The sequence below is a fragment of the Falco cherrug genome, chromosome 8 (assembly GCF_023634085.1).
Source record: "Falco cherrug isolate bFalChe1 chromosome 8, bFalChe1.pri, whole genome shotgun sequence".
NCBI lineage: Eukaryota > Metazoa > Chordata > Aves > Falconiformes > Falconidae > Falco > Falco cherrug.
In genome coordinates, this window is record NC_073704.1 from 514,839 (window position 1) to 525,865 (window position 11,027).

At 47.1% G+C, this 11,027-nt stretch overlaps 1 protein-coding gene across 2 annotated transcripts; it reads right to left on the reverse strand.

Annotated features, from left to right (window-relative positions):
- Positions 1 to 171: 171 nt before the first annotated feature.
- Positions 172 to 10,691, reverse strand: BZW1 (basic leucine zipper and W2 domains 1). Of its 2 annotated transcripts, XM_055718811.1 has the most exons (12): positions 10,475 to 10,691; positions 10,030 to 10,103; positions 7,692 to 7,868; positions 5,225 to 5,319; positions 4,906 to 4,971; positions 4,492 to 4,627; positions 3,798 to 3,907; positions 3,508 to 3,678; positions 3,023 to 3,169; positions 2,586 to 2,724; positions 1,615 to 1,737; positions 172 to 1,394 (listed from the first exon to the last, which is right to left on the reverse strand). In XM_055718811.1, exons 2-12 carry the CDS (start codon positions 10,091 to 10,093, stop codon positions 1,363 to 1,365), a joined length of 1,260 nt encoding a protein of 419 aa, XP_055574786.1. In that variant the 5' UTR covers positions 10,094 to 10,103; positions 10,475 to 10,691; the 3' UTR covers positions 172 to 1,362. The 2 variants fall into 2 exon arrangements, with proteins under 2 accessions (XP_055574786.1, XP_027657279.2); XM_027801478.2 differs by lacking the exons at positions 10,030 to 10,103; positions 10,475 to 10,691 and having other exon boundaries at positions 5,314 to 5,319; positions 7,692 to 7,769.
- Between the last annotated feature and the right edge of the window lie 336 nt (positions 10,692 to 11,027).

Below are 11,027 nucleotides of genomic sequence, written 5' to 3' on the forward strand. Positions count from 1 at the left end.
TCAGCATATGTGCACTTGTAAAGAAGAAAAAGAGCACCCTCTAGAAAACACGCCTACTTACCAGCAAGGAAGTGTTACCAATTGTGTTTTATTCAACTGTCACTGGAATAGCAAACACCCTTTTAAGTGTCGCTGATGCTTCCTTTTTGGGTGAGAGAACAGACACAGCCCTTAATGGGTAAAGATGGCCTTTATTTGGTTAAAAATAAGGTACAAAGTAAGGAAGATCACTGTAGTACTGAACAGATTGCACTGTGATCACAAGGGGGGTGTGTGTTTTGTTTTTGTTTTGTTTTTTTTTTTAATTTTAGTAGGCATATTCTGGTTACCATCATTCAGTTAATGCTTATTTACTAGCTTACAACAGTATATTCTTTACTTTTACCAAATTATGAATTATCCTTGAATTATGAGCTGTCCTGAGAATTTCAGTTAAGAACTTAAAAGTTTCAGGGTAGATAAACAGTTTGGTTTGACGTGTCAACTACCAGCATGAAGGAGCCTGTAAAGTTCAGGGAGAGGGGGGCATTGTGCCTGCCTTGCCCCCAGCAGCACGCACCTAGCCCTGTCCCAAGCAAGCTGCTCAGCCCGCGAGCTGCTGGGCGGCTGCCTGCGGAGCAGCACTGCTGGAACTCTCCAGGAGAGCGGTGGCGCAACTGCCCCTGGCTGTAAGGCAGGCTCGGACATGCCTCCCTTGTCCCCCACCATCATTGCCATTAGCTGCCACCAGAACAGCTTCTCTCCGGTAGGACACAGAGCTCCCTAGAGCAGGGCAGCTGCCTCGCTGGGCAGCTGGAATGGAGGAAGAGAGGACTGCTTTATGCTGGAAGCAGGGTAAGAGATGAAGTCCTTGGGGAGACGGACAACCACCGATGGATGGGGTTATGGGGAGCGAGTGGCACAGACAAGCATCACAGCAAGTTAGCACACAAGCCATGGCCTCTTCACTTCAGAGGCTTTTTACAGTTTTAATTTGCAAACAGAACTGCCATAAATCTCATTCACCATATCATGTCTACTGAAATAATAGATAGAAAACCCAAAGGGTAAAATTAATCTTCTTGTGGAAGGCCTTAAATTACATTATTACAGTAGAAAATACAGGAGGTAGAATATAACTGAAAGGACAAAATGCAGACTAAGAGTCAAATCTATAATGGCTCCTGTAAGCTACGTAAGACATAGTTTTAAAAACTAAACCCAGTATTTCAGTAACTATAGAAAACGGTTAATGTAAATTGCCATGAGAGCCCTTATATCATGCTTGATACAGGGAGGTAGGATGTAAGAATCAGAAGGACACGTGAGACATGACACTATCTACAGCTCCTGTTTGCTTTACTGAGGACAGTGCTTTGCAGGTCAGTCGCCCTCTTCAGCTTCAGACTCTGACTCTGGAACAGAGAGACGGTTGGAACTGGCAGCCAGCAGCCCAGCCCCCCGCAGCCCCCCCCCCAGCTCAGCTGCTGCCCTGCACAACGCCTACTGTCAATGCATGGGGCGGGGGATACCACCCCCCAGTCCAGAGGGGCAGTTCCCACCCTGCATGCCCAAAACAAAGCATCAGCACACAGAGGTTCCCAAAATGAGCTTGTAAACTGAGCTGCTGCTTACCTTCTTCAGCATTTTTGAGCCATTCAACAAACTTCTTCATTTGCTCCAGAAAGACACTCTTTCCTTTTGCAAGATGTGCATCTTTATACCACTTCAGGATGGGTTCTTCACTCAGAACTTCAGCTGTAATATGTCCCAAGAGCAGAATTAACACAGCGCACCACTGAATGCCAGCTGGTGAGAGCCCCTGACTGGCAGCCTCTGCTTCCTCCCCTGGAAGCAGCACCGCAAGCTCCTTCCCTGGGTACGGCTGGACACACCTGCACCCATACAATCGGCACCCATTTCAGAGTGGCTGCTGGGGGTTTCCCGAGCACTGCCCCCTAACAGGCTCGAGTATTTTGTAGCCATTTGCAGCAACACGCTCGTAAGGAAAGCTTCAGGCAACAGTTAAGGACAGATGCAAATTCTCTGAAGCCCAAAGTACACCACAGGAAGCATTTTAGGTTAGTTTTACAAGTACAACATGATCTTCAGTTTAACATGTTTCCTGATGTTCCCACCGGCATACAGCATGTTTTGCCCCAACACCTTATAACAGCCATTTAAGAGAGCCTAGAGCACCCCACAATACCTTGGTGGCCACCATCTCTGGCTATTTACAGTCAATGTTCAGAGAGCGCACTAAGAAGAACACACTGTCATGCGTCTTTCCCTATGTGATTGGCCAAAGAGCCTCTAAAACCCGAGTTCAGCTTTGATCTACCCCAACTCTTAAAGCCTAGAGACAGGCAGCACCCTTGTCTAAAGGAGTGCTTCCCCACGTGCCAAGGACAGCTGCATCCACCTTTGTGTTCCACTGCTCCACCTCTGCAAACCAGAGGTAGAAAATTCTTCAGCCCATGAAGTGCAATGGTGTAGCACTGACCTTCCCTAAAGGTCTTAGCAGGACTGAAGCCTTCTGCAAATACAGGCTTTAAAAAACCCCGACCAAACAAGAGCAACCCCACAGAACCCCACACAGAAGTTACCTTTATAGAAGAGCACCACTATTTTCTGGAAGGCCTTCATGAAGTGAATGTTGTCATAACAATACTCCTGAATCTTCAACAGAAGAGTCAGCTCTGACTGACCTTGGGTAGTAAAGGCAGCGAGTAGAGGGCTGTATTGCTGTAACAGGAAGGACAGGTTGGCGCACACAGAGCACCACATTTATCACCTGCCTAAACTGGCTTCATGTAGCAATGCCTGCCCCCCCTCAGAGCGCCCCTGCAGAAGTCACACCGCTTTCGCCTCAGTAACATGGACTATAAATACCACCGTTACAAGGAGTAGTAGTCCCTGTCTAATGCTGTCTCTGTGTGAGGGGGGCTGTATGTTCAAACTCATTCAGAAAGGGAGCTGGCGACAAGAGGAAAGCCCGAGCCCTACCCAACAGGTGCTGAAGTCCTCACTCAAGTTACAATACCTTCAAGTGCTTAATGGCTTGCTCTGCTACCAGCTCCTCCTTTTTGTTCCATTCCACTGTGCTCATCACACTCGACCAGATTATGGCTACCACAGTTTGTTCCGAGATGTTGTTTTTCTTCATCTCCTCCTTCACGTACAAGATTATCTGGCAGTTAGAACCAAAGAGTCAGCACACAGACCACATACAACACAAAGCCAAATTAAAACTTTGTTCTAAGAGTAACCCAGAAGCCTTCAGAACCACAAACAACCCCTGTGATCATACAGTAGGATTCACGACATTAAGACTATGAAGCCAATAGCGAAACACCTTGATCATAACTTTACTTCTTAGGGAGAGCTCAGTGTTTAAGTTCAGTATTTAATTAGGCATGTATCTTCAGATTAGTATTAAATGCTATTGTATTTCAGATGATTTGAGACAAATTCCTACAGAAAAAAAGAAAAAAAAAAAAGCACCTCCATCTTGTTACAAGTACTTACATCCTTGAACGGATCGCCCCGTGACATCTGCTCCTGAAGTTCTTTCTGCAGCTCTTTCCGAGCCCCTATGGTTTGTTGGTTTCGAACATACTCGGAAAGTTCTTTTAGTCCTGCTTCAGTGAAGTACTTGGAGAAGTGTTCAACACTTTGTTTGTTGGCTGGGAAGAGTTCCTGAAAACAAAGTTTACACCAACTCTTTCACAAAAGAAACACATGTTGAGTACTTTCCTGGTAAATGCCATTTACTAAACTGGCTTAAGTAGTAAATCAGCGCTTTTGGTGGTACTCACCATCAGCCTGTTATCCATGTTTACTTTACGAAGACTGACAGCCACTGCATTAATATCTTTCTCATTTATCCATGATTTGAACAGCTTGACTGCGAAAGCTGCAGAAACACCTGTGTAACAGGAACAGTACTATTATTACTGAAATTCAAAGCAACGGGAATCATAAGGCCTCAGAGCACCGGGCACCTAGTTTGTCACACCCCTGCTCAAAGCAGCAGCAGCTGTGCTCAGAGGCAGCCCCGACACAAGCTGCGGTACCTCCACCTGAGGATACTGCAGACTCCGGCACATTGGACTTTTCCCACCACTCAGCATCACGAAGGCTTCCTGGCAATAAATTCAACTCTCCTTGCTGTAATTTAGGCAGGAGCCTGAAGACATGACACGCCTTCTGCATCCTGCAAGGCACCTCTCCAAAATACGGTACCTGCTGGGCAAGGCCAGTGATGGCAGCCCCCAGTGTCACGCAGAGAAGCCCTACGCGCAGGCTTTCTGGAAATGGCTAGTTCTCTGAAGTCTTAGCAAGACCTTCCAGGCCGCAAGGCAAAACGTTTACTTCTGCTAATCCTGTAGTAACTATCACGAGATGAAGCTACTGAGCTGCAAGAATGTACTGTCACCACATCTTCCACCCGCTTGTCACAGTTCTGTCCCCCACCATCCTTCCCTAAAGGAGGAGCTGGGCAACACTTACCTTCTTTAACCAAGTTCTCGTTGTAAAGACTGTTGAGAATCGATGCATTGAGTGTCCCATTGGCTAGCAGAATACCTGTCAGCATGGCCAGCTTGTTCCGCTCAGACTCTGAGAACCCTTTCAGGAACAGCAGCAACTGCAAGAGGAAGTAAGAGGAACCACCCTCCTCTCACTAAACTGGCTACTGCCTCCATGTTAAGACACTTTTCTTTCAGGCAAGCTATTCAACTAGCAGAAGCACTAGTTCACAGTAGTCTTCTCCACTAATCATACAAGCTAGCTGCTGTTCCATTAACAACCTTAAAAGCGTTGTATTTTGATAACCCACTGTATTATATAATTCTTCTGTACAGAGTGATTAACTAGCAGAACTTCAAGGTTTGTTTTGTCTGCTGCTAAGAACCTACTCCATACCTTTTTGACTTCATCTTCAAAGCCTTTCTCCAGGTACTTGTAACGCCTGATTAGCTTGTTAAAAACCTAAAAAGATACAGACTATATTATTTTTTGCTCTGAACTATCATTTCATTAGAAATTTTTTTTAAAAAATCAAGTTCAGTAAAGTTGGTGTGAACTCTTTAGAGCACCTTTAGCTTGCAACAGTGCTACTCTACCTCTTCTAGTAAGCTGCTTAAAGCCATACATTACTTTTATCTAAACTTCCAACTACACAAACATTTCATTTTTGACCACCGAAGAGTTTAAGTTAAATAGTACTTATTTCAGAACTAACCTGAGCAAACGCTTGCATGGTTTCTAGGTCTTCCTGTGCTGCAAATACACAGACGTTTGTGCGTGTCATGTCATCAGCCAGGGTACCACCTGGGGCTAAAGAAGGGTTTCAGCATTAGTGGCATTACTCCCCAGTGAGAGTACTGAGTGCTCCTCACATTAACAATCCCAGTACCTGTAACATGCAATGCATCGTCCTTTCGCGGTGAACTGAATGACTGGATCACTGAAGACAACCCTACATTTCCATCCGCTCCACTGCTGTAGTGGAACTTTTGAATCAGCAGCTTAGACATGAACATTTAAATATCCTGCCTCCCCTACTTACTGCTAGAGTGGATTGGCAACACATCTTGTATAAGGTATGGATTAAGTTAACATGACTGTATGAGCTCCTCTTCCCTTTTAAAGGAAGCCACTGAAGCTGCTCAATCCTAGCAAGTGTCCTTTTAGTGCCTGCTGCAATAGTGCTGCTTTGTTAGTAGGTGTATTTTAAACAGTAAGTCACAACAAGAGATGAAACATGTAGACATGCATGTTCAAAATTCAGTGCCCCAGAGATGAGCTTGAAACTTTAGTCCTGAAAGACACTTCAGCTTTTTAGCTGCTAATTAGAAAATGCTATTTCACCATTCTTCTTTAGTTTAATGCAAGCATTTGACTGGTAGCCAGGCTACTTCACTAACTTGGGTAAATTCAAGTCACCAACTCCAGCGTCAGAATATCTCATCACCAATTTCTATGCCATTCTACACGTAAGGGAGATCCTTTTGTTATATATTAGCCAGAAATGCAACTTAAAGATAGAGATAAGCATTAATGGCAATAATATTAAAAGGTGGTAAGGCAACAGGATGCCAGTTTTTATTTTGGCCTTGTCTGAAGATCAAAGCTAGTTACTTAGCTACTTGTTACCTTGTTACAGTCAGGGAATGGAGTAAAGGATCTCTGTATCTCCATTAGTGCAGCATTGCATTTTTCCCTTTTTCTCAGCCTCACTCCTAGAAGGAACACTTCCTAACACAGTCTGCACTGCTTTAAGACTCTTGAATGTAAACCCACAGATTGTAATGACTTGTACATTGACAGTTTCAAGTACTAATGCTCCACGTGTCAGACAAGTTTACTTACTTGTACTACCAGCTCAGCAAAAGAGACTCTTGCCAAAAGGAACATCACAGCTAACTTCAGTCTGCATAACACTGTTCCAATACACAGCTTTGGGATAAGCAGGCACGTAAGTTAAACCATGTTGAAAGCCTTCTTTTCCAGCATTTGTTTGAGCAAGTCCCCTGCCATTTCTATGGTATCAGTGCAAGAACCTCCTCAACAGGCAACAGATGCACCCTCCCAAGCCAGCCACCCCCACTACAGAACTGCCATTCACAGCCTGACTGTGGCCCACAGTCAGGTATTTCCTCTCCTCCCCCCAGGCATTTAGGTAATTTGAATTCTATTTCTGCTAGGTTACAGAAAACCTTCTACAACTGCTAAATTTCTCATTTAAAGTCCTCACCCCCAACTACTGCCTAACAAATGTTACAATCTGAGACAGACCTCTCCCAGTCCAGGCGAACACCACAGAGGGTCCTCTTCACAGCCTCATTTTAAATGGGTCCCTGCCATCTGAACCACTTCTCACTAAACAGCATTTAGTCAAGCAGGAAATGTAAAGTATAAATCTAAAATCTAGAAGTACCACTTTTTTTTTTTTTTTTTTTTACTTTTCTACCTTGTTTAGTTTCATCTGCTTCTTACTTGGTTGGTGAGCATCTGTTCCACTCTTTGCTCTTTACACACAGCGGGCTTGTGAGTTTACAAGACTTTCCACCACACATTTCACTTCCTCGGTTTTCTGCCGACTCAACCGCCCTCTCATTTCTCTCTCCCCCATATCTGCTAGAGCCCACAATTTCACTATTGTCAACAACAAAGGATTTGTAATAGCATTTCTAAGACTAAGCGCATCCAATTCTTCTGTAAACAATACTGCTTTCCAAAATAACAGGGCAGGGTGCACAAAGCACAGGATCATGTCAGATTCTTTCAGGGCAACTCTGCTGGTCTTCCAACCACAGATCTCACACCTCAAACAAGCACTCAGCCATTTCACATCAGCAGAAGTGAACCTGACTACAGAGTCAAGCTCCACTCCTGGTTTAAAAAAAAAAAAAAACAAAACCACAAAACTAAAATCCAATATATTTTCCTTTAAGCCCGATATGTACAGTCTACACTTCGAAGAATGCAAACTGACTCAAGCAAAACTACACCAGAGTATTCCTTACAGGAATCTGAATGCTCAGTCAGTCACCAAGATGGTCAGGTAGTTTTACCACAGATAAGTTAAACCCTGTTCTACATGCTCAATGGGCTCTTTAGCGGAGTATTTGCACTGAAAGAAAACAGTGAGCTTTTGTAGAGTCAAGTGAATAAAAGCTGACAGCAACCCCATCAACAGGACTTACCCAGCATTCCACCAGCCACCAGGATGTCAAAAAGCGTTTCTGCATAGCGGCGATAGTCAAGTTTTGCACCAGAAGCATCAAGAAACTTTGCTACTGCCTCCAAGTCAGTGCCAGTTTCAGTTAAACCTTGAATAATACAGTCCTGGAACTGAGTAGGGTCAAACCTCTCTTTTTCATCTGTAAAGACAGTGTTGAATTAAGTTGCCATAAACAGCTGTTTAGTTTTTAAAGTTTGTAATTTCAATCTCACTTCTAAAAAACCCAAGAACACCCCATCCAAAACCAAAAAAAAAAAAAAAACCCACCCCAAAAACTACCCCAACCTAAACCAAACTTGCCCTGACGAGCCTGACAACTGGTATTAACGAGCACAAACAGTGGCTTAACAGTGTAGCTGAAACAGCTATATGGGCCATTGAAATTCATTAAGAAGTTTTCCTGCTTTCACTCCCCTATTCACTCAAGGCTTGAAGAAAGGCTATCAAAAGCTAAACCATTTGTTAGTTACCTCCAATCGAATTTTTAACTGTACTTTCACCGAGAACAGTTGTTTGTGATGATCATTGGTTGGCTCTAATAAAGCTTATCTGACTTCTCAGTTCGATTTTTATACCCCCGTTCACATGTCAGATCACTCCTTCCCTCCAAAAACAGAGGCCGAGCTACATTGCTAGAAGGCAATTCTTAATACCTGCCCCTACAGTTTTGTACGTTTGACTCCATTAATCATGTACCTTTTCCAGCCCTTTGGGCCTCTCCCTGTTTTGGATGAAATATTCTGACCAAAAGGCTGCACACCATCATCATGTTACAGCTAACCAACACTACTTGCTTTCTGGCTATGAAGACCACCCCCTCCTCAAAATACAGAGTAAAATGAGCTTGAAAGAATTGATTTTCCTCAAGTGCCTGGAAGAAAAGTAGAAATCTGAGCCAACTTCTTATTTTTAGATAAATATGAAGTGATGGACTATTAACTACAGATCTGTTTAGCATCCTTTGTTGTTGTTAAAGCAGAACACGTTTCTTCACATTTGAGATGTATCAGTTGTTCATAGCCTTGTTTTCACTATAGGTAAGGCATAGTTAATACGCAACAAATCCACCCATGTAACTAACAGAAAGCCTTAAATAGAAGAGGTCCTCAGCTTCACTCATCTCAGTCTGTCCTTGGACTATGTAAGCCACGAGAAGAAAGACTTCCAAAGAAACAGCACTCGGCTGCTGACCTTACTTTGAGTGCTGTCTACAATTGCCTAGCCAGCTTGGTTAGCATCTGCTAGCAACCTTTCCGTAAGGAACTACACTCAATGCAAGTACCAACAAGCTGGTAAAGGGGGGAAGTCTGGAAATACTCCATCAGTTATCTTCCAGGACAGATCCACAAAGCTCACTGTTACCACAGAGCTGCTTGGAAGCCAAACTATGGTTAAATGTTTAAACAAACAAAAACAGAGAAGAGAGACACTAACATTTAAATGGCTGGACAGACTAAATCCAACTCTCTCAACAGTTTCTCAGGGTGGTTGTGCTTTAACATTATAATAGGTTCTGCAGGTAAACACGTACATGTACTGCTGTACAACTTCATTAGTCATTTGGTATGTACGCCATCCTTAATGCTGTCAGTTTTGAGCTGGAAAACTGCTAGCATATTAGTAAAACAGTGTTAAACAGAACTGTAAAGAGCTGTCCCTACTTCCTCTTTAGCTTTAAGAAAAGCACCACCACGATACTAAACCAAATTACTCATCACACCTCTTCAGTCATTAACTCTTCTTACAGGAATAACTGTGTGCATACAGAGCTAGGCACTTGCACATCCCACACTAAGGGGTTTTTTTTGTTTGTACGGATGGAGGAGTGGGTGGGTATGTGGGGTTTTGGTTTCTTGTTTTGTGAGGGTTTTTTAAATTCAAATCAGGTATTCTTAGAGCGTTAAGGGCACAATATAACTTTTACCCAGTGGCTAAGGCTGAAATTCTTACCAGGTTAGATACTCCTTAGATCCAAGTACTAACCTGCGACAAGCCTGTGCTGGAGCTGCCCGTACATCGGGGCTACTAAAAGCTTCTGCCTCCAGGCTGCGCACACTCGGTACAGTGCTAGCGTGACCATCTATTAGGCCAAGGTTACCACCGTAAATTCAGCTACAATTCTTACTGCTAAATACTTTTTATTAGTGCAGAGAACGTTCTGGCACCCAGAGTTAGCCTCAAGCCCTTGCAATTAGCACGGTCTCCGGTAAAAGATTCAGGGGAGCATACAGGCCTCGGCTTGCCTAGCGACAGAAACCGAGGGCGCTCGGGGCCGCAGGCGCGCGCCGCCCATCGCTTACCTCTTTTTCTGGTTTTAAAACGCTGGCCCGATAGCGTCGGCTTCTGCGGCTTTTGATTATTCATAAAAGACACCCTGCGAGGAAGCAGGAACACGCCTCAGGGGGCTGGCGACGGAGCCCGCCCGCCGCGCGGCCTCCCCCTTCCCCGGCCTCCATCTTCCCCGCGGCACAGCTCGGCTGGCGGGGGGCGCCCGCCCCGTCCCGGTCCCCCGTAACGCCACGGGCCTCCCCGGGCGGCGGCGGCACCTCCCAGCCCGGGCACAGCGCGGAGCCGCCGCGCCCCGCGACCGCGCAGGGGAAGGTGGGGAGCGCGCCCCGCCGCCCCGACCGCGCCGCAGCCCTTAGGCCCGGCCCGGCGGCAGCCGGCCCCATCCGGCCGCGCCAGCCCCCGCCTCCCGCCGGCGGCGCGCCGCAGCCGCCCCCCGCCCGGGGCCCGTCTCCTCACCGACTTTAAGGCAGAGAGAAAACGCCCGAGCGGCCCGGAGCGGAGACGGGCGCGAGCAGCGGCGGGGAGCGGCGGCAGCGGCGACGACGAGAGCTCTGCGGGCGGAACCAACGCGAGAGGAAGACGGGAGGGCGCGCTCCGCCCCGCCCGGGACGCACCAACCCGCCCGTGAGGACAGAGGGGAAAGGGGCCGGGGAAGGAGGCCGGCCCTCCCCGGTGCCCCTTGCTCCCCGCGGCCGGCCCCGCGCTGCGGGCCCACGGCGAGGCGCTCCCCCTCCCCGCCGGCGGGGCTGCCCGGCCGATCCGCCTCCCCGCCGGCGGGCGCGTTCGTCATCTACCCTCACGGGCCAGTAGCCGCCTGGCGCCCCCCCCCCGCGCCGGCGGTGCCCGTGGGTGCACCCGGCGGGGGAGCGCGGCGCCCTCTGGCGGCGGCGGGGCGACCCCAGCTCCGCTCCGCTGCTCCGGCGGGGCGTGGGGTGCTGTGGCCGCTGCCGGTTGCCCGCGGACCGTCCCGCTGCGCGCAGCCCCTCAGCGGGGCTCGAGTTCAGCCCCG

What these genes read in the sequence shown, in the direction of transcription:
- BZW1 (XM_055718811.1), bottom strand. Translation starts at nt 10,093, where the DNA reads ATGAATAATCAAAAGCCGCAGAAGCCGACGCTATCGGGCCAGCGTTTT. An exon ending in TTTTAAAACCAGAAAAAGAG is followed by an intron (nt 7,869 to 10,029) that starts GTAAGCGATGGG and finishes CTGTCTTTACAG; the next exon opens with ATGAAAAAGAGAGGTTTGAC. An exon ending in CGAGAACTTGGTTAAAGAAG is followed by an intron (nt 3,908 to 4,491) that starts GTAAGTGTTGCC and finishes CCTGTTACACAG; the next exon opens with GTGTTTCTGCAGCTTTCGCA.